This window comes from Spermophilus citellus (genome assembly GCF_964194105.1).
Source record: "Spermophilus citellus genome assembly, chromosome: 9".
NCBI classification, from domain to species: domain Eukaryota; kingdom Metazoa; phylum Chordata; class Mammalia; order Rodentia; family Sciuridae; genus Spermophilus; species Spermophilus citellus.
The window spans coordinates 28,799,459-28,827,271 of record NC_138191.1 but is presented as its reverse complement, the minus strand read 5'-3'; the positions used below and the strand labels follow the sequence as shown (position 1 = coordinate 28,827,271).

Sequence of the window (27,813 nt, the reverse complement as noted above, 5' to 3'; positions counted from 1 at the left end):
ATGTATATAGGGTATTAAAGTCCCTCTCATTCCACAATCCTCCACACCTCCACACCCCTCCCTTTACCTCCCTCCCCTCTGTCCAATCCAAGGTTCCTTCATTCCCCACCACCCTGCTTTATAGATCGGCATCTGCTTACCAGAGAAAACATTCAGTCTTTGTTTTTTGGGGTATGGCTTATTTTATTTTCTATTCTTAACACTTGTTCTAGGGACTAATATAGAAATGGGAAACAAAGACAAAAAAAAAGAAACTATTTATACAAACTTTGCTTTAAAAGAAAAAAAAAAGCCACTGAAAGACCGTTACAGTTTCACCCTGCCTGCCATCAGTGATGTATGGCTACAGCAACATAAATAAACTTCTATCTTACATTTACACATACTAGGAGCACTCTGAAGACACAAAGGAGGCTTCAGTACAATTGGGGCCTGGCCCACACCACTAAGAAACAAGTAGAGGCTGCCATATGCAAGACTTTGCATAGGCTTGGTGTGGACATCAGTCTCATATTCCCCTGAGGGAAGTTAGATTAGCAAAATGGCACAGCATATTTAATGTGGAGGAGTGGGGGCAGTAAAATATGGAGAATGAGTGAATAAAGGAAGCAGATTGTGCTAGCAAGTCACCAATTTCCTTCCTCACATGGACCTGATGGTGCAGTGCAAAGTCCAGCCTGGCTTGGCCTAGAGGAGCTACATGGTCAGGTGTGGATCTGTGAAAGGTGCTAGCTGAGTCTCACTGACACTGTCCAGCAGGGCCCTGCTGCTCACTAGGGTGCTTCTAGAACTGCCAAGGAGCTCTACATTGGAACCACGTGACCCTTGTGTAGGAGGCAACAATTTCCCCAGAGCTGATTTTCTGAGGAGAGCTGCTGAGGTGAGAACTGTGTTGTGACAGGTGCTGTGTCACTGAGGCTGTTCAGAAGCAGTGTCTCGAGGTTTAGCATGCACTCTTAGGTGCACTTTGTCTAGTGAGAGGCCTGGTGGTATTTGACTACTGGTATTCCATCACTGCCAGGAAGTCATTCTGCCTTTCTGCCTACCCTAGTAGGAGACATTTCTGATCACCTCTTCAGACCTGCACCAGATTTGAAGGAATAGGGCCCAGGTGCTCCTTAGCAGATAGACAGTTGTTCAGATGTGGTGAGGAGGTTAGGCCTAGGCTTCCTCGTGTTTAAGGGACCTGTGGTGGCTTTGCTTCTTTTGTGGCTCCTGGAAGGCAAGAGTCTCAATGCTGGAGCACACAGAAGGACCCTTAAGGATTTCACCTGCAAGTAAACAAAAGAATCCTGTTCAGATGGAACTGTTAGACCCCACTTATGATGCCCAGACACTGGAATTAGGGCAAAGCATGCAGGAAGGTATAAACATGGTGGGAGGTGGTAAAAAGAATGAGTCAAGGGGATGCACTGGGTCTGGAGGAGATTCCAGGTTCCAGCTTAGAGGATAAGTTTCCCTGTGCACCCAAATCCCTGGTGCCCCAGCCATAGCCCTACTGCATATCATATGGTCAGATCCTACTACTGTCCTTTTATTACCCAGTTCATACTACATGTTATATGGTCTGAAGAAAAATAAAGGCCTTTGTCATATTCTAGGAAAATAAGGATGGAGCATGAAACACACACATGTAGAAACAGCCTGTACTGAAGAGGACATATTGAGGCAAGTTCCCCTGTTAAGTGTGTGTCTCATTTTTCTTAAGGAGAAGTCAAATTGGCAGGGACCTCAGAGATTATCTAAGTCTAGGTCCACCTTTAACAGATGAAGGGTAGTAGCTCACAGAGGCAAAGGGGCCAGCCAAAGGCATACAACCAGTTGACATTAAGCCTGGAGTTAGAGACCAGAAATCATGAACAAGGAGAGGGTGGGCTGCACACTGGAGGGAGCCAGCAGGAACTGGAGGCTGTGGGTTAACTTGGCAGCGATAGGAGGAGGCTGTACAGAGCCAATCCTCTAAGTGTTGTGATAAGAGACTCAGGAAAGAAAGCAATCCTCAGAGAAGATCCAAAGGGAATTAGAAAGCAAGAGCTAGTTAATATACATCCCATGCTTGATCACACTCTGTGTGTCAAGGCTCTCAGGGTACAACTTAGGAACATTCCTAGAAGGCTCAACTGCTCTGATGTTTACCATATAAGTTTAAAGGTTTAATGTCTCATATTTAAAACAATCAGTTACACATCAAGTTTCTCTTAATAGGATTTCTAGGGAATTATTAGCACAGCATTTAAATAAATGTAGAGAATATCTGATATATATATATATATATATATATATATAGATAGATAGATAGATAGATAGATAGATAGATAGATAGATATAATACAAATTTCCCTTAAAGTGTCTTTTTTTCATTATCAGTTTTTTCTTTTATATCCAGGAGACCAAGTGGATCTTCCTTCATGTTTTTTAAAGAAAATGAGGTGTTAAAATAAAATGCTGTTCTTAACCTAATTTTGTGCACTAAAGTCAATTTATAAGGTTATGCCTTATTTGGTTTTTCATAAAGTAGTTCAGGAAAGTCCAGAATGCACATATGGCCTCGAGATCTCTTGGTAGACAACTGATTCACAGGGAGACTTTGAAAGTTTCTTCCCTCAAGGACCAACTGAACTGCATTTCTCTGACTCCTTGCTTGACTGACATCAAGGAGAGAAAATTGGGCTAAAGGGGAGAGATGGTGACGAGAGGAGAATGATAACAGAGTAGAAAGCTGAGCGGGCAGGAGGGTGAAGGTATGGAGTCTTAAGAGGAGGCTATCCAGGAGCTAAGACCTGTGCGGTGGACCAGATATCTCCTAGAAGGTAAAGGAGGTCAGGGTCACTTACAGATCTGATGTCACATGGTGATGTATTTGAAGCAGGCTCTGTGACTGTGTAAGACGCAATCGTTGCTTTAGCTCCAAGTTAGTCCTTGCCTTCTTCAAAACATCATGTGTCCTGGTCACTGAATGAAGAAAAGAGCCCCACAAAGAAGGAATTTCCAGCTAGGCTCTACTTGCTGGGCATGCATTTTCTAGAGCATTTTCTTCTCACCCCTCAATCATGCCCTCTTGCTGACCCCTTTGTCCCTGCTCCCTCTGCAACCACAATTGCTCATGTCACAGGAGGGTTGGGCCCAGTGCATCAGACTCTCCCTTCCCAACATTCCAGTGCCTCTGTGGTCACTGTTTATCTGCAGCACAAGTGGGACATCTACAAGACCAGCCCTTCCTCTGCTGCTCCACAGCTCAGGGGCACCTACGCTGGCTGACAATGAACTGCTCCATGTTCTCCTTCTGCTGGTTGGCAGTCTTCAGACGCTCAGCTGTGCTCTCAAGGAGCTTCTCCTGTTTGGATACTTGGGCTCGCAGATCCAGGAGCTCCCTCTCCATTGACTCATCCTGGGGAAGAAGGACAAGCTCTCAGACAACAGTTTGGACACCAAACATATCCAGTTCTTTGTGGTTCCTGCCAATCAGAAGTAGAACTCTATAATCTTCTCAGCACTTGCAGACTGAGTTTCCTTCATTATAGCTTCTCAATCCCTCAGTTCAGAACAGCTGGAAAAAAGACCACAGGTAGGAATGTTGAGAACCTGAAAGCCCCCAATCAAGGATCAAGGAGACCCTGACTCCAGACCCACAGCAACTCCCAACTGTGAACAAGACCTCCAAATCAGTCCTTGCAGAAGTTTTGTCTCACCCTTCTTCTCCCATGCATGCAGGACTTGGAATTTCAGAGATACTATGTCTGGGACACAGGGCTACCTGATGACAGTGTTCACATTTCAAAATGTCTGTACGAATCTGAAGATGGTAAAGTGCTTCCTTGTAATTAGCATAGTTTTTCCCCAAACATACCAGTTACATTAATATGGAAATAAAAACTGGTGAGCGGATCCAGATACTAGCCCACCCAAGGCAGGACAATTCTTTAGGGGCTCTACCTTTTCCCCAGACTGGAACAGAGATAAAAGGTGTGTTGGGATTCTAGGAGCATGACTGAAAGAAGCTGCAGGATCACAGTGACTTCCTTTGATCTTTTGACCAAGAAGCCCTGAGGAATGGAGAAGCTTCAAAGGCCCCTGAATTTTAGCTCAAACTTCAGATTTATTGGAAGCAGATATTTATAGATTACCAGGGCATCTATGTCTGTGCTTCTCCATTTCCTTTTCTTCTCTTTGAATTATTATCTTGGAGTTTGGGGTGTGAGGACAAAGTAAGGTAATCAGAGCTTCAATGAAAACATCCACTAGGGGTCTCCCTCCAGGATGCTATATTAAGATCCAGCACAACCTATGTAGCTCCTGACCCTCAGAAAGCCCTGGAACTGAGAATACAGAATCTCATGGGGCAGAAGAACAAAGCTTATACCAGAAGACAACACTGGCCTCTTACCACTTTGCCAGGCAGCCCAGGGCCGTGGAAGCTTGGTAAAGCTGCTCTCCAGAACTTGGTCAGGAGCGAGGCTGACTCATCTAGGATGTGCTGCAGGGCATGAGCACTGCTTCTTAGCTCATGGAAACATTTGCTGCTTGGTGCCTGTGGAAAGGTGGGAGGGAGCCATGGACATCACTGAAGTTGAGACATCTCAGGGCTCATGACATTGCAGCCCTGCACAAGACTCAAGCTTCCTTTGTTGATGAGGCACAAAGCAGGGGCTGCTTGAACCTGGAAAACCCTAGCTCATCCCTTTGAGGTCCCAGGACTTAAGTGTGGCTCCTTTTACCTGGAATGACTCCTCACCTGGACACCCTATATAAGGCTGTCAAAGCTCATTCCCATGTCATGTCCTCTACAGACCTTTTACCTTCCTCGCATGCAATAAAAGACCCCTCTGCACCAGTGAACTTGAGGCACAAGAGGTGACTTCTCACATTGGGCCTGTGGCCCCTTAGTTGGTTTATAAATAGGGGTCTGTGTCTTGCCCTGAAGTGGGGGTTACCTGGATGCAAGGCTCTGTCTATACATCCATGGGTCTCTGGTGGCTCAGATAGCACAGCCATTGGCCCTTGTTGTCTCTGAACAGAGATGCACTCTGAGAAGCATTTGCAGATTGCCTCCCTCCCATTGCCAGGTTCTTACTCTTTCCACATATAAGGATGCAAATCCCTTACTACCTGTCCATCTGACTGATTTTAATCCACATGGGCCAGCATGACTGTAACAGATAATGAACCATGAGACAGTGCTGATTTCAACATCATATGGGCATCAACTCTTAACAAATACTTTACTGAGGATGGTGGCAACACTGCACAGACATCTCTGTGGCTCTGAGGGAGAATATCTAGTTGGCTTCCTGTACCACAGAGTAGAACATAGAATGAATCAGGAGATAGGGAAGCAAGGGCTTGGCTAGAATAATTGGAAGATGCTTTCTCTGTCATTGGGAGATGCAGGCCACAAAAGTAAATAGAGGAGAAGAAACTAGAATTAAGGACAAAGGGCACAAAGAAAGGGTGAACCCAGGAGCTACAGGTGTGACTACCTCTGAGCTCTGAGCTTCAAGGCCCAGGAAGTTGCATGTGGGCCTCAGGAGAGACTGGATCTTTTCAACCAGCTGTTTCCCCTCCCCAATCTGCTCTCTGAGAGCAGTATAGTCATCGATGTGGCCTATGATGTGGCAGCCATGCTTGTTGGCGAAGGAGCCATCCATAGAATCACCCTCTAGCTTCAGAGAGTTCTTCATTCCTGAAGGATCATTTGAATCCAGCTCTGAAAAAGAAAACCACAATAATAAGGATCTGCTGTTATTCATGATAATATCCTCAGTTCTCACCAGTGCAGAGACAGTGAAAGAGCCCAGGTTCAAGAAAGGCAGCCTTCAGAAATGCAGGGTGGCTCAAGCCCATAGACACCTTTTGGTTTCTTTATTTTTATAATCTTTCTTACATCATTACATAATGATAAACGTTCCAAAAGACAAACTCTGTCTTCATTGACAAGTGGGCTATTCAGGACAATATTATAAACATAAAGTTTTCTGGATAGAAAAGGCACAGACAAGTGAATAAGAATGTGTACAGGGCAATGACCAAAAGAGAGCAATAGGACAACTGTGGCAAGAAGAAGAATGAGAAGAAAGGCAGCCACAGAGGAGTCAAGGAACATGGACGATGCTTTCTCTGTCAGGAAAAAGGATGTCACACACAGAAAATTTTCTAAATTCCCATGACACACAGAGGACCAACAGCTATTTGCATTAATAATTTTCCTTCATTGTGTCCAAGCCCTTTAGTTGTCATATTTATACCATTTGTCCTGGTGACAATGACAGTATCTGAGCCAGGAGAAGAGAAAGAAGAGCTGTGGAGGACCAGAGTTAGAAATCTATGCCAACACCCCAAATACAGAGGAAATACCTGAATCTAGGGAGTAAAAACAACCAGTGTCAAGGACATCACAAACAGCCTGCATCCCATATCATGCACAGTCTAGCCTTCACCACACAAGATCTAAGGTGCCAGGACTTCCTTCTCATATCATTAGCGTATATATGTCACATAGAAAAGCAAAAGTTAACAGATTGATATGTTTCTATTATTTAGGAAAAAAATGTTTGATGGATGGATATTCCACATGAATGTAACTTCCAGTAAAAACTTGTTAGGTACAGTTTCACAAACCACCTTTATGTATAATTTTCTATGTGCTTTCTAGTACAATGCCTTGTAGTGAAACTTCAATATGCACAAAATCACATACATCTATAAAATACATATACATATGCATATATGTGAAATATGTATATGTTAAAATATTTATCAAGGGCTGGGGTGCAGTTCAGTGGTAGAATGAAGAAAAAGAAACCACTCTATAGAGTATGGCAGGTCTGGCACACATAGAAGAACTTGGGTTCAAATTCTCTGTATTACAAAAGTTCATCAAAATGTAAACTATCAATAAAAGGAGTTCCTGCTAAGAGGAGCGTGGGTCAGAGCCAGGTTCCAGTTCAGGCCTCTGGGGCTGGGAACAAGAGGAAGAGCAGGGACTGAGCCATGCTGCTGCATCTCAGCTGGTACATGGGAACACAGTGACAGGGAAGCCCTGTCAGGAGGAAGTGAAGAGGAGACTCAACACCACACCCACCATGGCAGCTCCAAAAGGGCAAGGCAGCAACCTAATATATGCTGAGCAGTTCGTGCCAGCTGGGTACTCTGCTTAGCAGTTCACAGATATATCTTACTTACAGGCCACAATAAAAAGTCCATGAAATAGTCCACTTTCATCTGACACTTGAGGTCATTAACTGAAAAATGTGTATTCAGCGCAACAGAGAAAATAAGGATTAACATGACCCAAGAATATCTGGCATGAGAATGTCAAGGCTCAGACTTAGAGAAACCTGAGCAGAAGTGATTGAGGATATGGCCATGGAGGTGATTGGAGAGCGTGAATCAATTGGTGTCCCCAAAAGGGAAAACAGAAGACACAGAGTGGAATGTTATGTCAAGAGGCTGGGGAGTGGGACCTCTGTTAACACTCAAATTAAAACTAGGGAGGCAAGATAGAGGCTGGATATTGAAGAGAGCCAGAGAAATCTGGTGAACATGCTTATCTGAAGAGGCAGGCAAGAGACTGGGGCACAAGTGGATGTCTACCACGTGGAATAAATGTGCCTGCCACCCAGCACTTTTCCACAGCCCTGGTTTCCTTAGGGATAGGAGCATTGTGCCACATACTGAGGTCCCCCTAGGTGAAGAAAAGGAAGCCCTTCTAGAGAGTGTGGAAGGTCTGTGATACTGAGACGGAGCCTAGTGAGGTGGAAGGAAGAGCAACTAAAAAGCCAAGCACCTGATTAGGTCTCTAAGCCCTGTAAGCCCAGCTTGTCTATTAATGTCTCAGTGCCCCTTTTTGCCAGTTGGATCATGTAAAATATAAAAATGTAGTAAAACCTGTCCTACTATAAATGACATTGGAAAACACAGGCTCCAGGCCAGTATGTGTCTCCCACCTATAGCCAAACTTCCATAGAAATTTGTTTTTGCCTTTTTAGGTTTCATAATGATTTTCTTACCTATATTTCTTTTTTAAGATTAGAACTGTGTAGTTATACATAGTAGTGGGTTCATTCGGACAAAATCATACACACATGCAATTTGACTTCAGTTCATGATTTCCCCCATCCCTTTCTCTTTTTTCTCCCATTCCCCCTAACATTTCCCAAATCTTTTTCATCTACTCTACTAAACTTCTTTTTGCTCATCTATTAATTTATATTTGATTGCTTCTTTCTACCTATGCATAAAGGTGGCGTCCCCTGTGGTATATTTATATGTCCACGTAACAACTTTTTAAGAATTCATTCTGGGGCTGGGGTTGTGGCTTAGTCGAGAACACTTGCCTCAAATGCCTGAGTCCCTTTGATCAATCCTAAGCACCAGGTTAAAAATATATATAAATATATTGTGTTCATCTATAACAACAAAAAACAATCATCTGCATTGCCTCCCCTTACCCATCTCTGCACTCTGCCTCTCAATCTTCTCCATTACTGCTCTTTCCTTTATCTGTATGATATCCTATTCTGCCCTCCCCATTTCCTTTGTTTTACTCTAGTTTCTGCATGAGAGTAAACATTCAAGTTTTGAGTTTTTGTGTTTGGCTTATTTCACGTAGCATGATATTCTCATTGCTATCCATTTACCTGTAAATGTCATTATTTCATTTTCTTTTATGCCTTTGAAAAACCCCAGTGTGTGTGTGTGTTTACACACATATCATATATATGTGTCAGAATTATAAAATTTATTTATCTATTAAGGTGATTCCATAATTTAGCTATTGTGAAATGTGCTGCTATAAACATTGAGGTAGCTGTCACTGTAGTATGCTGATTTTAGAAGTTCTGGCAAAATACCAAGGAGTGGGCAGATCCTCATAGGATGTTTACATCTCTAGTTTTTTTTTTTTTGATCTATTGTCTCCATTTTTTTTTATTGGATGTTCACAACATTACAAAGCTCTTGACAAATCATATTTCATACATTAGAATCAAGTGGGTTATGAACTCCCATTTTTACCCCAAATACAGATTGCAGAATCACATCGGTTACACATCACATTTTTACATACTGCCATATTAGTGACTGTTGTATTCTGCTACCTTTCCTATCCTCTACTATCCCCCCTCCCCTCCCCTCCCATCTTCTCTCTCTACCCCATCTACTGTAATTCATTTCCCTCCATGTTTGTTATCCCATTCCCCTCATAACCTCTTATATTTAATTTTGTAAAACAATGAGGGTCTCCCTCCATTTCCATGTGATTTCCCTTTTTTTTTTCCCTTTCCCTCCTGCCTCATGTCTCTGTTTAATGTTAAACTTTTCTTCCTGCTCTTCCTCCCTGTTCTGTTCTTAGTTGCTCTCATTATATCAAAGAAGACATTTGGTATTTGTTTTTTAGGGATTGGCTAGCTTCACTAAGAATAATCTGCTCTAGTGCCATCCATTTCCCTGCAAATTCCGTGATTTTGTCATTTTTTAGTGCTGCGTAATACTCCATGGTGTATAAATGCCACATTTTTTTTTATCCATTCATCTATTGAAGGGCATCTGGGTTGATTCCACAGTCTAGTTTTTTGATGAATCTCTATAGTGGTTTCTGGACTTGTACTAGTCTGCAGTCCCCTTAACACTATACAAGTGTACATTTTCCCCACAACCTTGCCTGCATGTTTTTTATGTATATTCTTGAACATTGCAATTCTGGAGTGAGGTAAAATTTTAGTATTGCTTTCATTTGCTTTCCCTAATTGCTAGTGATGTTGAACCTTTTCTCATCTATTTGGCTATTTGTAATTTTTTTTTGTTAAGAAGTTTCTATTTCATTTTTTCTATTGCCCATTTATTGATTGGGTTATTTGGGATATTTTTGTATGAAGTGCTTTGAGTTATTTATATATTTGGGGTATTAATCCCTAATCAGATGAGTAGCTGACCAAGATATTTTTCCCATTCTGTAGGCTCTCTCTTCACACTCTTCTTTCTTTCCTTTGCTGGGAAGAAGTTTTGTAGTTTGATGGCGTCCCACTTATTTATTCATAGTTTCAGTTCATGTACTTTTGAGGAAGCTGGTGCCAGCAATAATATGTAGAATGTTGGCCCTACGTTCTTTTCTAACAGTTGTAAGTTTTCTGGTCTAATTCCTAAGTGTTTGATCCATTTTCATTTGAGTTTTGTGCAGGGTGAGAAATAGGGTTTTAGTGTTATTTTTCTATATAGTTATCCAGTTGTCCCAGAACCATTTATTAATAAAAAGGCTCATTTCTCCAATGTATATTTTTGCACCTTTGTTAAGTACCACAGGGCTCTACGTATGTGAATTTGTCTCTGTCTTCTATTCTGACCTATTGGTCTTTGGGTCTATTTTTGTGACAATATCATGCTTTTTGTTACTAGAGCTCTTCAGCATTACTTATTGTCGGGTGCTTTGTATTTAACAGTGGTACCAATAATAAAAAACAAACTGAAATAGAAAATTAGTTCAAGAATTAGATAGTAGGAGACAACTATGTAGGCTAATATATTAACATCCCAACTTGAAGTGGTGGGAATTACTATATATATATATATATATATATATATATATATATATATATATATATATATATTAGGAATACAGTATTTTTCTTTTGGCAGAGCTATTTTTGTTTAATACTTTTACTTTATTTATTTTTACGTGGTGCTGAGGATCCAATCAGTAAGTGCTCCGCCACTGAGCTACAACCCCAAATCTAGGAATACAGTATTTTTATTGAAAATTCCTTTTTAAAATATTATTTTTACATAATAGCATATTTTGGCATATTATACATACATAGAATAATTATAACTTGTTGAAAATAGGATCCCCCATTATTGTGGTTGTACATGACGAAGAACTTCATTGTTTGTATATTCATACATGAAGATAGGAAAGACGTGTCTTATTCATTCTCCTGTCTTTCCTATTACATGTTCCCCCCTTCTCTTCATTCTCCTTTGTTTACTCCAATGAACCTCTAATCTTTCACTCCCTTGTTGTGAGTTAGCATCCACATTCTGCCTTTGGGTTTTGGGACTGCCTTATTTCACAAAGCATGATAGTCTCCAGTTCCATCCATTTACTGGTGAATGATATAATTTTATTTTTCATTATGGCTGAGTAGTATTCCATTTTGTATGTATACCAAATTCTTTATCTATTCATCTGATGTAGGACACCTAAGTTGGTTCTGTAGCTTGACTATTGTGAATTGAGCTGCTATTAAATATTGAAGTGGCTATGTCACTGCGGTATGCTGATTTTAAGTTGTTTGGGTATAAAGTGAGGAGTGGGATAATGGGGTCAAATAGCGGTTCCATTCCACATTTTATAAAAAAGCTCCACACTGCTTTCCAGAATGGTTGTACCAATTTGCAATTCCACCAGCAATGTATTAAGTGAATCTCTTTCCCCACATCCTTGCCATCATTTACTGTTGCTTTTATTTTTAATATTTACCATTCTGAGTGGGGTGAGTGAATTCTCAGTGTACTTTTGATTTACATTTCTCTAATTGCTAAGATTTTAAATATTGCAACCTCTGGATCAACCAAGTTTAGGCAGCTTTTCTGATCTCAGGTTTTTCTGTACTAAATCTGTGTTTCTCTGTGTTCTCCCCTCCATTTGTGGGGAATCTTTGCTGCTTTCGGTACCCATGTGGCAGGTGCGTTGGCGTCTATATATTCTTATTCTTTGTTTTTGTACTCAAATTTCTGATTCCCTAGTCCAATTGAATGTACACTATTATATTTTGTGAAATTCCTTTTTCATCAACCTCAGTAAGTGGATATATTCCTGCTGCTGTGCTCATGAGACAAGGTAATGCAGCTTTCCACTATCTCACCATCTTCTGGTCTTGCAATACAGCTTTTTATCCAGGATGATTGCTCATCAGTTTTAACACTATTCAGGTTGTTGCCATCCCATTTGTGGATGTTTGATTTTATTTCTTGAACTTTAGGAGTGTACTTAAGGGATTCAGTTCCTGAGCCTCGATGTTAGAGTGTTGGGCCTACATGTTCTTCTGGTAGATGCAGGGTTTCTGGTCTACTTCAAAGGTCTTTGATATGCTTTCAGTTCAGTTTTAAGAGAGAGGGACTAAATTTCATTTGACCACATATGGATTTCCAGTTTTTCCAGCACCATTTGTTGAAGAGGCTATCCTCAGCACACTATAGTGATATAGTCACATCAATGTTTTTAGCAGCACAATTCACAATAGCTAAGCTATGGATTCAACCTAGGTTTTGATATATATATATACACACACATGTATTGCTCAGCCATAAAGAAGAATAACTTTATGATATTTGCCAATATATGGATGAATCTGGAGACTACCATGCTAAGTGAATTAAGTCAATCTCCCCAAATACAAATATCAAATGTTTTCTCTGACATTTGGAAGCTAATCTATACTAAGGAGGGAAGAGGGGAAGAATACAAGTTCCAGGTATTAGACAAAGGGAAATGAAGGAAAAAGAGTACGGTAAGGAAAGGAAATGAATGGTAAGAAAAGTAATGAACCTGACATAATTTTGCTGTGTACATATAGGAACACAATGCAGAGAATGTCACCTTTATGTACATCAAAAGCCTGGGGTCCTAATTAGATTAAGATATATTCCATGCTTCTATATGATATCAAAATGGGCTCTACTCTCATGAATAACTAAAAAGTAATAAAAAACATAATAAAAAATGACACTTTAATTTGCACGTTTAAGTTAACAATCCAGGGAGCTGGGTTTGTGGCTTAGTGGTAGAGCACTCGCCTCGCATGTACAAGACCCTGGGTTCGATCTTCAGCACCACATAAAAATAAATAAGTGAAATAGAGGCATTATGTCCAACTACAACTAAAAAAAAATATATTAAAAAAAGATAACAACCCAGGTTTGAGTTAGACTTGTTCCCTATGAAAACCCCCAGAGAGAGATCCATGTGCTAGTAACTTAGGAAAGACTCATTCCCAACAGAAAGAGGTAATGAAGTCAAGGAAATCAGGTACAGAAGGCAAAAAAGTCTAGAAAGTATAGAATTTAAGGGAAGGTAGCATGTGTCTGAAAGATGCTCTTCATAAGGTTGGGACCCTAATCTGACTGGGCTTCCCTGTGTCAGTTATCAAGAATATTAGGAGACCAGGTGTGAGAACAGAGCAGAGTTCAGAATGTAAACAGGAAATGTAGATGGAAGGGCAGGTCAGGGCTACAAGGCCATGGGAAATACAGATAAGACCCAACAGAGGCTCCATCTGCTGTTGGAGACAAGCACAGGTGAAGAGAAATCACTGCAGAAGGATGAGCTCCAGGCTTATAGAGTTAAAAGGAGTCAAGTGCATCCCAGAGCCAACATACCTGAAGCCTGAAGGCCAGGGAATCTGCATGCTAGTTTCCTCTTGCTCATCAGAGTTTTTCTTACAATTATCCTTTGTTTGCAGACAACTGTGGCATCATTGAGGACATGCTCTGTAAGTATGTGCAAGAAAGACAGGATTTGTAAAATCCAATAGCACCCAGATATATTTGCCAAACACTAGAAAATCAGAGTGGAGGTAGGTTGTGCTTTGGGGAAGAAAGAGATAATAAAAATCAAGCAAAATCAAAGGAGAAACAAACACATTATTAAAGAAAGGAAAACTCATCCTAAGGAATTAAAAAGTATGCATAATAATGATATACTTCATGTATACCCATTATATATGATAAAGCACATGTATAAACAATGTGTATTACACACAAGAGGGATCTCTATATTTATCTGATGGACAACTGCTCCTTTGGGCTCTTGATTCCACCTGTGCATGGGAAACTTGCATCTATGATATGTATGGGCTCACATGTCCACTCAAAGGCCCTTGGGCCTTCTCTGAGGAAGTTGAAAGGAAAAGAGGGTTCAGTAACAATCCCAATTCTTCCTTTGCTAACCACTCCTGGAAAACCCATTTTTTATGTCCCTGCAAATTGACCCAACCTAGCGACCCAGGCACAGTGACAGAAATCATGTGTCCAATGGACATGTCATCTTTTGTACATGTGCCTAGGTATTCTTGGGTGGGTGGTGCCCATACAAAAGTTCCTAAAATAAAGTAATCCAATTGACAAAGAGGGCTTTGAAGTAACAATGTGTTCATGTTTATTATCCAAATATGATTAATCTTAGTTACATTTTCTGGAGAGAACATTCTACAGAGACACCAGGGCATGGGACAAAAAAAGGAATTTATTGATCTTGATCCACAGGCAGAAAAGATCATGAATAGAAATGGTGAACATCATATTTTTCTTTGCGGGGGGACACCAGAGATTTAACTCAGGGGACTTGACCACTGAGCCACATCCCCAGCCCTATTTTGTGTTTAATTTACAAATTGGGTTTCACTGAATTTCTTAGCACCCCACTGTTGCTGATGTTGGCTTTGAATTCATTCTCCTGTCTCAGCCTCCTAAGCCACTGGGATTTTTGGCCTGAGCCCCATGCCAAGCACAGCGGACATACTTTAAAGACAGAATCAGTCAGAGTCTCTGAAGTGCTCATGATGTGCTCCCTCTTAATTGCAACCTACATGCAAATATATGGCTGACACAGAAAAGGCAACAATGAAATAAACCTGACCAGGCCATAGGAAAACAGCAAAGGTTAAGATCCACCTGACCTCTGTACCTACTCTGAAACAAAATGGGTCTCCTGCCTCTACATGCATATATCTCAGCCTACACAGTAGAGTTGAGTGCAGAGAATTTTTGCTTTCTCGGGGAGACAAGTTAGATTCATCTAAATTATGATAGGAGTACTCACTGGCTTCATCCACAGCAGAACTGACTTTAGGCTCAGCTGATGAGAAGACAGAGCTTCTGACAAGTTCTTGTGTGTTAGATGAATTAGGATGATCCGAGGGTAGAAAATAAGTTTTCCCCAGCAGGAGGTCATCCTCTTTCTCCTCCTGCAGTTCACCACTGGGAATGCTGAGACAAGGAAGAATAACAGAAAAAAATCAAGGTGGTTTAGAAGCTACAGCCTCCCAGTTGGTCCTGATTTAAAGATGAAGGGTGGAGTCCCCAAACAGATCCCTCATTTCAAAAGTGATCCATAAAATTATTTTCATCTGATGAACATAGTTCAGGTGCCATGATATGAGAGAGAGAGGGAGAGCACCAGTGTCCAGTGTACTGGCCAGATTACAAGCTGATGAGAAAGGAGGCTCAACTTCATCTATAAATTACAACTACAGAAGGATCATACAATAAGAAGCAAAGCTGTAGTTGAACCTAGGGCAGGACTGATATTGACACTTACATATAGATGGCCAGCAAATACAGCCTGGTACATGAGAGAGTGCCCAAAGAATGTGTGCCTTCTAGAACTTTTTCTATCCATTTTTTTTTTGACATAATACTTTTTTTTTGGGGGGGGTGAAAGGGGTAGAAAGGGAGCATATTTCTGCTTTTCTTGCTATGACATACCTGTCTGTGATTATCAGGCCATAGTATAGAAAGATACTATGCCTCTAATTCTGATTATTCAACTTAAAAATAAACAAGTGATTTTTGTTAAAAGGAAGAAATGCCCAAGACTGACTGTGCAGTTCTTCTCAGTCACACTCACTGTACCAGCACCAGGAAGATAAAAGATAACCTGGCTAAAGGGCTCCATCACACTGGGCTTAGTCAACATCACCACTGCCAACAGTAGTCTTTTTTACATTTGGTCATCAAATGTGTCTACTTTTGACCTCATGGTCTATTCTTTCAGGTTATCCTTAACCCCTTATTTTGCCCTTTCTTACAATCTCCAGATTATTTGTTGTTACCTGGAATTCAGTGAATTTTGGTCTTTTTCATCATCATTTTCATGGTTTTCTGCAAATAATTCAAAAACATCCAGGAGTCATTACATAGTGCTGTTTCACCCATCTCAACACAGAGCCCATGTGGGTTCTTCAGTCACCTTGGCTAGACAGGAATAAGATCTGCAGGAAATCTTGAGAGTTATTGCAATTTAGATCAGGAATGAGCAGAAGAAGGAGTCATGGAAAATGGAGTGGGCTAAGGGGTGAAGACAAAATGACTCCAGACCTGTTTGGGTCTGCCACCTACAGCCCAGATGAAGTTCAGTTGTCATAATCTTTCCCATCAGTTTTCACAATTTTCCTCTGTGTGTACAAGATAAGAATCCAGGGTTGACTTAGTCCTGTTTGCCAAGGAGGGTCCAAGAAGGAGCCATGTTCCCAGGAGAAAGAGGCAGCGGAGTCAAGGAAGGTGGTTAGATCAAAAGTGTGTGATTCCAGGGAAGGTGGCATGTGTCTGAAAGATGCTCTTCATGGGATTAGGACCCCCAATTAAGCTGGGCTTTCCCGTGGCAGTTACAGGGAATATCAGGACAGCAGATGTAGGAACAGAGCAGACTTCAGAATGCAAACAGGAGGTGGAGATGGAAGGGCCTCTCAGGGTGGGAGACCATAAAATAGAGACATAAGACCAGACAGTCTCCATCTGTTTTGGAAAGAACCAATGGTGAAGAGAAAACACAGCAGAAGGAGCTACATCCTCATAGAGAAAGCTAAAATGGGAAAGTGCATCCCAGGGCCACAGGAGCTGTCACCACTCTACCCGAAGCTTGAAGTCCAGGGAATCTGCATGCCATTCTCCACTTGCTGAAGAGTTGTTTTCTTTTCATGATCTTCTCTTTCAGGACACTCGTGGTATCAGTGAGGACATGCGGCTCACATCCAGGTGTTTTGACAGCCAAGCCTCCAAGGGCATCACCCTCAAGCTTGGGAAGGTTCTGCAGTTCAATGCAAGTATCCAAATTCAGTTCTGAAAATAAAACAGGAACTATTATCCTGTGACACAACTATTGAACCAAAAGAGTCACCTAATCAAGAAAGCAGCCTTGCACAAGAAAGTCTGAGTATTGATGTGTAGCTTATAGAGACTGATACTTTCAGGGCTGGGGTTGTAGCTTGGAGTTAGAGCACTTGCCTCAAATGCATGAGGCCCTGGGTTCTATCCTCACTACCACATAAAAATAAAGACATTGGGACTGATACTTTCATTTTGTTGATGATTCTGGCATATCCAGTATGATAAACTTGACAGGAGGCAAGTGTGCTTCCAATTCTTGAAAATATTCAAGAAATATGGAAGTTATAGACACCTATAGCTCCCCAGTATAAAAGGCAATAATAACACTAGAGATCTAGACAGAGCTTTTAATCAGATAGAGATTATCAAAGTTAAGCAAAATCATAGTAGAAGGAAAACTATATGAAAGTAGAGAACTGGGGAAGAATCATCCCTGGAATATTTTAAATCTTACTCTGACTGACTTATTTTATATACAGGCATTATTACTAATAGAACTACTGTATATGCCTAACATATAATGGATACATCTGATGAACAGAAAATTATGAACATTTACATGTGGGATTGTATAATATCAATATTCTGGCCACTAGAAGTCAGAAATAATTTAGAGACCTGAGGGAAAAAAAGAGAGGTTTGAAAAGCAGATGTTCAAAAATTCCCTGTGAGACACCAGAACACTATCATCCAACTGAGCCTGTAGGCTGAGTCTTGACTGGGATTGTGGGATCATCCTAGAGAGTTCAGTATGAAGAAAAGATGGTGAACCTCCCTAAATTATCACATGTGCTTCAAGAACTACACACCAGTGACACACACTGAGCCCATGCCAGGGAGTGCTCCACATGAGGGACAGGTGTTTCTTCTCTTGCATGACCCTCAGAGGTTTGTAATGAGTGCAAGGTTGCCCACATCTGTCAGATGAGTGTGCTACCTGACATGAGAACCACAGGCTCCAGAAGCTGATATTGAGGGAGACAGAGAATCAAGATGAACACAACCCAGATTAAGGGGGCAGGAGGGACTGAAACTCAGTCTTCACATCTGAGCAGAATTGAGTCCTTGTGAGGACACTGGCAACATGGCTGTGGAGACAGATGAATGGAGAGGATGGACTCAGTGTGGAATCATCAGGGAGACCAATTTGTGCACTTTCTGTGTGAAGGTGTCACATTAATTCAAAGAGATGAGGAAAGGAGAAAAGTGAGCTGGATATGTCAGTGCACAGACTTGTGGGCCCAGGATTGATACTATTACTGAAAAATTGCTCTATATCAAATGAAAATATCTTTTGTGAAATTATATTTATCAAATCACCAGAAGTTATCTGAGGATTTGAGATTACAGAGTCAAAGCTTTCATTAAAAATTTTTATTTTTATTGAACTGGTACTATGGAAATTATTTTAATAAACAATGAAAGAGATGAAAGCACCTAAGATATGCACTTGGTAAAGGCCAGCCCAGGACCTGAGAGTGTATCTAACCCTAGGCCCCAGGCTCCAGCTCACATCACTATATCAGAGAATCGCAGCTTTCAGTCTGACCGAGAGAACATGCTTCTTCACAGTAAAGGAAACAATTAATAACGTGAAGAGAGAGCCTACAGAATGAGAAAAGATTTTTACCACATGCACCTCAGACAAGAGTATTCAATCCTCAGGATGTATTAAGAACTCAAAAAACTAAAAACCCCAAAGAAAAGAAAACATTAAATAACCCAATAAACAAATGGGCAAAGGACTGAACATGCACCTCCCAGCCGAAAAAATACTAATGGCCAAAAGATACACGAACAACTCTTTATCATCTCTAGCAATTAGAGAAATGCAAATTAAAACTACACAGAGATTCCATCTCACTTGAATTAGAATGGCAATTATAAAGAATTCAAGTAACAATAAATGTTGGTGGGGAATGGAGTGAGAAAGGTTCTCTCATACATTTTGGGTAGGACTGAAAATTAGAGCAGCCACTATGGAAAGCAGTATGAAGATTCCTTAGAAAACTTGGAATGAAACCACCATTTGACATCATCAACAGATGAATGGATAAAGAAAATGTAATGTATATAGAGAATGGAATATTACTCAGCCATTGAGAAAAATAAAACAATGGCATTTGCCAGTAAATGGATGGAACTGGAGACATCATGCTAAGTGAAATAAGCCAATCCCAAACACCAAAGGCTGTATGTTCTGACTTGTAGATGCTAACCAGAGACAAGGGAGGTTGGGGAAGGGAATAATAGAAATCTACTGTATTGGACAAAGGAAAATAAAGGGATGGGAGGGGAGAGAGAAACAGGAAAGACAATAGAATTAACTGGACCTAACTAGCCTTAACTAGCCTTGTATTTGAATACATAACTAGGGTAAATTCACATCATAAACCAAAAGAGCGAGATCATCGACAGGATAAGTTATACTCTACTAATGTGTAATTTGCAAAATACATTCTACTGTCGTATGTTACTAAACAAGAACAACAACAACAAAGGCAGGTGTCCAGAAAAGAGTGTCCCTGAAGAAAAATCATCCACTTCACATGGCTTTGAAGAAAAAAATGAGTTCAAGGCTATTTTCTCAGTATTATTAAACTCCATCACTGTTTGTAGAGAGGACATTCTATTGAGACTCAATGACGTGATTGAAATAAAAAGATTTCTTGATCTCTCTCCCCAGGGAGGAAAGATCATGGAAAGAATATAGGATACCATGGAAAGGGGTGTCGAGTGGTTGTATAACATTCCCTCTCTGCATTTCGGAAGCCTATGATTCCTTGTGGTCTATGTACCACCTACAATCCATACACATGTACACTCTGTTGCCACCTGGAGGCTGTTAGCAGCTATAAGCAATGCAGCAGAGGAGCTGGCTCCTTATTGTAAATCAATTGTATGAAACTGTGAAGAGATATCGGGTCCATAATCCTTATATTTTCCACATACTACAGAGGCAAATTGGACATTCCTCCTGATATAATTGTGTTCTATGTCCCTAGGGAAATGAATAGATGTCCTCGGAAATTAAACTGTCTGGAGGTTTCCAGCAGCCTCATGTCAATCCAGGTCAGGCTCAGGAAGAACTGGGTACAAGAGGGCCTGCTGCCCACTACTGTGTTCTCCACACACTCTCCTTGAAAATCCCTCATTCTCACCACGATCTGCTTCAGTTTTCTCAAAATTTCTTCAATCAGACTGTTTGGCTCCATCACCCTGAGAACACACCTCATCATACTCTCATTACTGGTGTCTAGATTCTTCCACTCTCCTCCTCACTACCTTCTCTGGTTGTGAAGTCCCCCAAAGATCAACTCTCCCGTCAGGTTTACTTTTGTTAAGATACAGCTGCACAGTGTTACCCATGCTGGCCTCACACTCCTGGCCATGAGAGAACCTCCTGCTGGGACCACTGAGCCCAGCCTCACTAGCCTTCTAACTCACTGTCCTGCTCTTACCATGTTCCCTCTCTGCTTGTGAAAACTGTATTCCTACATCCCCCTGAATAATTCCAACTCCCCATCTTGCATTTGAAGTCCTCATTCCTGGCCCCACAAGGTTATCCAACATCACATCCCAACACTCCCATACACCATCCTTCCTTGTCAGGCTGTCTCCTCCCTGACTCTCACTCTGCTTCACTGTCTTCCAGCAATCAGGTCTTTGTCTACAGATGCTGCTCCCTGCCTCTCATGTACTGTGTGTCCCCAAGTCTCAGTTCATCCATCATTAATCATCTGTCACTGAAGACACTCAGTAACATGCATGAGAGATCCTCTTGACCTGAAGGAGAAAGTATCTTAAACCAATATGCCTGTTTGTGAAAGCAATGGTGAAACAGACACAAAAAAGGAGATTAGACCTGGAAGGATTGAAAATGGCCACTGACACAAGAATCTCTTCATGGACTCTTAGCAACGTGGACAGTTTCTTCACAAAGGTCTTGTATGCCATGCTTACTACCAGCCACTCTATCATTACATAATTTTGGTGGGAAGGAGAACTCCTTTTATATGTCCAACCCCTGACATCCTGGCCCATTCCTTTTCATGAAATCCTATTTAGTCTCATTATATCAAAAACAAATCTCCTCCCCTTCAATCTACTTCTTTCAGTTCCTTGAGGCTGGATCCCTCAATCATTGTGTACAATATTTTTTTCCACTGTGTCTAAACCTCCAGCCCCTCCTATATATAGTGTCTATTATGAAAAGTGGCCAAATCTGTGAAGTCCCTTGGGAAAGTCTCACCTTCCCGCAAGGATATTACATTTAAACTACCTTGAACTTAGACTGAAGGGCTCTGGGGTAATTTAGTCTCAAGGTGGCTGTAGCTCAATGTAGACTCGCTCTCTCTACCACTTCTGTGAATGACCACAGAACCAGGTCTACCCTCTAGGTCATCTGCAATAAATATTTTAAATTGGGTTGGAATTCTGTCATGTTTTCTGTTGCCTGCTTTTAGCAGGGAGGAACCCTGCTGACATTTTTCAAGGCTCACAGTAGAAGATCCTCTACAACTATTGGAGCCATTTATCAAATTCTAAAAGTATTGTTACATGCCATTAGTGGGCAAGATGGGAAAGTCCTCAACAAAATATCAAGTTGTAGCTTAGTTATATTCATGTTGTTTCTGCAGGGCTTTCTGTGTACACAGAGGATAGGTCTGAGTAGAGAGGTCAGCACCACTACTGTAGTTACAGCTGTGTCCTGTTCACAATATACACATTAGGGTCAGAGAACCCACACAGGATGAATATTTGTACAATTAGAATGCTCTTTTTCTTCATTTCAGATTCAGGTATAAAGGTGACTGTGTCCAGCTCTATTTGGAGGGAATGGATGAGGCACTGGCTCTTCCCAGGGACAAAGTATACTGATTAATAGCTCAACAACCCATGTGAGAGGCCTTATGAATTCTTTGTTCCAGAGAAGCAATGTCTCTGTTTCTGTTTGAAATTGTCTCAAAAACATTTGTAACATACAGAATTAGGAATGGGTGAACACCCAACCCAGCCTCATCTTTGAAAGATCAGGCTGCACAGCAGTAAAAATATGTTGGCTGAGGAGTCAGGCAGACATGGGCCCTGTGTTCCCACCACACACTAGTGGAGATTTGGGGGCAGTGACCATGCTGAATCTCAGTGTCCGCAGCACTACTGTAGAGACACCACCAACTGTGGACAGTGTCTCTTGAGAATTTAATGGAGTAGTCTGTATACAGAGATCACCTGGCAGTGGTTATAGTTCACCACATGTATTGTATTTCTGTTTCTGAAATGTTGTGACACTGAGATTACACCTTTGCATCACTGCACCTCAGTGGAAATGGGAAAAAGAAAAAGATGGTCACACCTGAAAAGGCACTGACTAAAGCAAGGGTTGGGAAATAAATTTAGTCAGTTAATTTTACTATGAAACATTCGGATACAGTGAGACATCACAGACTTCTGCTCTTCCTAAAAACTGATTTAATGAGTAAAGACTCAAGAATTTCAAAAGTTTATCTGAGGAAAAGTTGAACTCTACCTTGAGAGAGAGGAAAGAATATATTTTTTTTCTCTACATACTGTATAAAGCTACTATCACTCAGGGCTCTTGTTCAACAAGAGTGACAATCCTGGAACTTGTGGAGAGAAATGCTCTCTGCTGTCTGAATAACTGGGCCAGTTCCCCATCATGTACACTGGCCATTGACAATTTACATGAGAACATAGCTCTCAGATGGAACAGATGATTCAACATGTAATCTCTGGAGGAAAGAATCATTTGTGCTCCTTTGGGTTGAAAACTGCAGCAATGTATGGTGGAACAGAAACAGGAATGATTGATTGAAGGATAGCCTTCTCAGAGGAAGCTGAGAAACTGAGTCAACACTCAAGAACCATAAGAGACTTCCATATGATTTTTGCATATTCTATCTCATGAAAAGAAGAGAGGAAATCATTAGAAAATAAATGCAATTTCCAAGGACACTGCAGAAGGAATGATTTAACCCCTTTAAAGACTGAGGTCTGACCAATCCCTCCTGGAACAAGTTGTAGTGATGTCTGTGAGATGCTTCTAATCCCCTCCTCCTAACTCCAGTCTACTCGCAACTATGGCTGGCACAGTGCAGACCAGGATTAAAAATAAACTGACCTGGCAAGAAAAATAACAAAGCTTCAGATCCACCTGACCTCTACACCTGTTGGGAAACAAACTGGGTCTCCTGGCTCTGCAGGCATATGTCTCAGCCTAGATAGTGGAGTTGAGTGCAGAGAATTTGTGATTTACCAGAGAGACAAGTTGCATTCATCTGAATTAGGATAAAAGTACTCACTGGTTCCATCCACAGTAGAGCTGACTTTAGGCTCATGTGATGGGAACACAGAGCTTCTGACAAGTTCTTGTGTGTCACATGAATCAGGATGACCAGAGTCCCCAAAATATTTTTCATCCAGCTGGAGGTCATTCTCTTCCTCTTCCTGCAGTTCACTGTTGAGACTGCTGGGACAGCTGAGGCAGGGAAGAACAAAAGATGAAATCATGATGGTTTAGAAAATTACAGTCTCCCAGCTGGTCCCGATTCAAAGCTGAAGGGTGGAGTCCCAAACAGGTGCCTCCCTTCAAAAATGATTCAAAAAACAATTTTCATCTCAAGGACATAGATTAGGTGCCATGGTATGAGAGAGACCAAGGGCCACCATTGCTCAGTGTACTGATAACAAGATAACAAGCTCAAGAGGAAGAGGGCACAGCTCTGCCTATAAGGTACAGTCACAGAAGGATCACACAATGAGAAGCATAGCAGGGGCCAACCTTGTGCATAAAGCATGGTGAATTTTAGACACAAGTGTCTGATCAATAGTCTCCTAAATTGAAGAGTCTCAGAGACATTTTGCCTTCTTTGCACATCCATATTATGACATGATATCATTTTTATTCTATCTACTTTTCTTGCTATGGAATACCTGTTGATGAGCTCAGGCTAACAGTACAGAAATGATTTTTGGATCTCATCCTGAGTTTGACCTTTACAAAGGGAACATATGATTTATTTAAGATCTAGAAGTGCCCAAGGCTGCTCAGTTCTTCTTGAGCAGACTCACTCTTACAATACCATAAAGAAGACAGAGAACTTTGCTAATGGGTTCCATCATCTTGGATAGAATCAACAACTTCACTGCAATCAGCACTCCTACTGTGCCTTTAAGAAACTTTGACTACATTTGACCTTATGCTCTGTACTTTTAGGATTCCTGCACCCATTTTATTTTACCCATTTTTTTCTAGCCCCTGGTCATTCGTTGTTACCTGAAATAAAGTGACTCTTCTTTATTACTGTCCTCATTGTCATGGTGTTCTGTAAACATATTCAGAAATGTAGAAGTCATTAAATAACTCCACTTTACTCATTCCAGTACAGACACCTCCCTCAGAAGACATAATTTATGTATATATAATTCAGGGAGCAACTAAGGGACTTAACCTGGAAGAACTCACATGTTGAGTTTAAAGAAATAGTCTGAGATGCTATGCTGATCCATCATGCACAACGTCTCTGACTGGGTGGATCATTATTATGGAATGCTCTTCATGTAACTGGACAAAGTCAAAATGCATTTTGGTCTCCTGATCCCTGGATACTCTTCCAGGTTCTTCTGGATTTCACTAACTGCAGCTTCCTTCCTTCTACAAAGCTCATTCCAAGACTTAGTGGCTCTGGGCCCCCTCACAATTCTCAAACAGAACCAGTTTCATTCTCTATGAAGAGGATTAAAATACCTGAGCCTCATTTTTCTCAATACTAGGGATTATTTTTAAGGATCTCAAAGTTAACTTTGGCAGTGTACTAGAAGGAAATTCTTCTTTCAGAACTTTTCTGGTATAAACCAATATTTCCACCACCTGATTATAGCATTTTAATGTAAGCAAGATTAACCATTTCAATGTTCTTTTTTTTTTTTTTTTTTTTTTTTTGGTACTGGCGATTGAACTTAGGGGCACAGGACCACTGCACTACATCCCCAGGCCTATTTTGTATTTTATTTAGTGATAAGGTCTGAGTTGTTTACTGCCTTGCTTTTTCCTGAGGCTGGCTTTTTAAATTTTTAAAATTCTTTTTAGTTTTAGGTGGACACACAATATCTTTATTTTTTTTTTTTATGGTGCCGAGTGTTGAACCCAGTGCCTCATGCATGCTAGGTGACTGTCCTACCACTTGAGCCACATCCCATGCCCTCTGAGTTGGCTTTAAACCCAAGATCCTCCTGCCTCAACCTCCTGAGCAGCTGGGATTATAGGCTTGTGCTTGTAATCAAAGGATCAAACATGAGCAAGAACACTGTAGGAGAGATCAGTTGTCCTAGGTTGTAAGAATAAGGTCATGCAGAGCCCTGATATGCACACACATAAATGGTACCTGTGAGTAGGTTACAGTCTCTACAACTTCCCTGCTCTTGTTAGTTCTAGGTTTACCATCCTGAATTTGTCACTGGACCCTCAGAAGTATAATAAATAGGAGTGCATTTGTGTTTTAATGGGGTAGTCATGAGCTGCAGCTAGACAAATGGAGACTTCATGCTCACCCAAGAGACCAGCACTGACGCACGGGGGCTTGTGGATATCTGATGATTCAGAGTGACTGGGGCAAGTGTTACAGCCCTCATTCAATACGTCCTGCAGGATTTCTTTCTCCTCCTGTGGGGCTTGTCTCAGACTGGAGGGATAAAGAGTACGATTAAATGAGAGTAGTAAATATGAGTCCCAGTTGGTCTAAATAGAGGCCTAAGGGAGTGGTCACAGAAGGGCAAGAGGGTACTCCTTTCAAAGAGAAAGAAAATGATCCTCCTAGGATGTGGGCAGGGTGCACATGTCCTCATGACAGGAGATAGAAAGAGGGGCTCAATCTACTGACTAGAAAAGAGCTGAGGACAGAGACTCCACTCTCCCTGTGTGATACAACCATGAGCCACAGCATACACAGAAAATGGACTTTATGTGTGTGTGTGTGTGTGTGTGTGTATGTGTATTCCCCCCACCCAAGGCTATGACATTCCTGCCAAAAAGTCTTATCAACCAGAAAGAAACCAGATTTATATCTCATACTCAATGGACCCATACAAGACAGGAGATGTAGATTCTGTGAGGTAAAAAAACAAACAAACAAAAAAACAAAACATTCAGTTAGTTTGATTACTTCTAGTTGGATACAGACAGGAACGACAGAGAAAAGAAAAACACCTCCTTAAAAGATGGACTTTTTCCGTGATTGAGGAATGCAGTCATACCAGCAGCTTGTGTTTGCCTTTGCATGTGAATAGTGTGGACACTTTGTACCTCTTGGTTTGCTCATCTGGGGACCCTCCTCATATTTAACCCATCCTCTTCCAGGCTCTTAACACTCATTGTTACCTGGGAGCCAGCAAGTCCTGTTCTTTTCCACTCTCCTCCTCTGCACCACTCCCTGAAATCAAATTCAGAAACATCCAGTCAGTCAATGAGTAGTTTCTACATCACTCACTACAAACACAGGGGAAGCCTGAAATGAATGGAGAGTCATTAGTCCCAGACCTTTACCAACACGGCTGTTATATGTCTGTGGATCTGATATGGTACAAGAGAATACTGTTAAAAAAGGTTTGAGCTATTCTTGAGGATGAAAAGGCATTTTCATGTCTCCAGTAGAAATCAGTAACTGGGAATTAACCTATGCCCACCCTACACTTCCCTGTAAACTAAAAGTTGCTGTAGTCTTTGTGTTTCATTATTCCATTGTTAGTAAACTGAAGGCAAAATAAGAATATCTTTACTTCTGGAAATGATGGATTTCCTTTTGATGAAAGAAAAGAGGAGAAAAAAATTTGGAGAGAATCTTTTTCTCAGAGGGGAAACAGACAATCATACCTCACTTTAGTGACCATAAACCTATCTGCAACTTACGATATTTCTGGAACTGGTTGGCAAGGGTATACACGGTAGATTGACATAAGATGAATTTTTCTTCCAGATTTCGGAAATTCAGTTTGTGTTCTTGTAATTCAGCTTGTAGTCCCCGTATGATTTCTTTAAGTTTCATATGAGGCTCTCCATCAAGGTTCATTTCATCCCCTCCATCAGGGGAAGGGCTGAAGAATACTGCCATGTTTGTACAGTAAATGTACAGCCAGGACCTGCAAAGAAAACACAAACATGTTATGGGTTAAAAACAAGAGAATCCAAGAGCTGGCTGCAGTGGCAAACGCCTATAATCTCAGAGGCTCAGAAGGTGAGACAGAAGGATCTAGAGTTAGAAGTCAGCTTGAGCAATAGCAAGGTGCTAAGCCACTCAGTGAGACCCTGTCTCTTAATAAAATACAAAAAAGGGCTGCATATGTGGCTAAGTGTTTGAGTGCTTCTGACCCAAATATTTAAAAAAATAATAAAATAACCCAAGTAGAATTCATCAGGACTAAGGGAAGACAGCAGCTGTCATGATTCACTTACTGTTGAGAAACAAGTACTCAGCAGTCCACAACACTTGAAACTCCTTCACCTTTCAAACAAGGATTCACACACCTGAGTCTATAGCGTGGACTCAAGACAGAAATGAGGAGGTAGGGCTGAGTGCGCTAGGTAACAGTCTAACAGAATTAGAAGGTAGGAGATGTCATGGAATGTGGGAGCCTCTGCCTTCCAATTGGCTCATGATGGCTGATCCACTGGTTTCTTCAGAAGGTCAGTACAGACATAGACCACCACTCATTGGGCAGTCTCAGTACTTGTGTACCCTCATGCCAATGTTACCAACTTTTCTTTGTTCCCTTCTCCAAACACCATATTTCACATTACTCCTATAGGTATATGTTGAGAATCCTCGAAGTAAAAATGGTTTCCCAACAAGTTAAAATTATCTACAGGACTACCCAGTGGTCACCTCATTATTTCCTTAATAACAAAGTGGATCATAAGGT

At 41.1% G+C, this 27,813-nt stretch overlaps 1 protein-coding gene across 1 annotated transcript in view; it reads right to left on the bottom strand.

Moving 5' to 3' along the window:
• Positions 1-1,193: 1,193 nt before the first annotated feature.
• The window catches only part of LOC308656941 (uncharacterized protein), an 867,415-nt gene continuing 840,795 nt past the window's right edge, over positions 1,194-27,813 (bottom strand). Inside the window, exons 9-17 of the mRNA XM_081308320.1 lie at positions 16,624-16,835; positions 15,825-15,873; positions 14,813-14,979; positions 13,372-13,482; positions 5,478-5,704; positions 4,385-4,528; positions 3,250-3,388; positions 2,835-2,952; positions 1,194-1,271 (exon numbers count right to left, since the gene is read on the bottom strand). Coding sequence (XP_081164446.1) covers positions 1,268-1,271; positions 2,835-2,952; positions 3,250-3,388; positions 4,385-4,528; positions 5,478-5,704; positions 13,372-13,482; positions 14,813-14,979; positions 15,825-15,873; positions 16,624-16,835 — 1,171 coding nt within the window. The 3' untranslated portion in view covers positions 1,194-1,267. The remainder of the gene's footprint in view (positions 1,272-2,834; positions 2,953-3,249; positions 3,389-4,384; positions 4,529-5,477; positions 5,705-13,371; positions 13,483-14,812; positions 14,980-15,824; positions 15,874-16,623; positions 16,836-27,813) is intronic.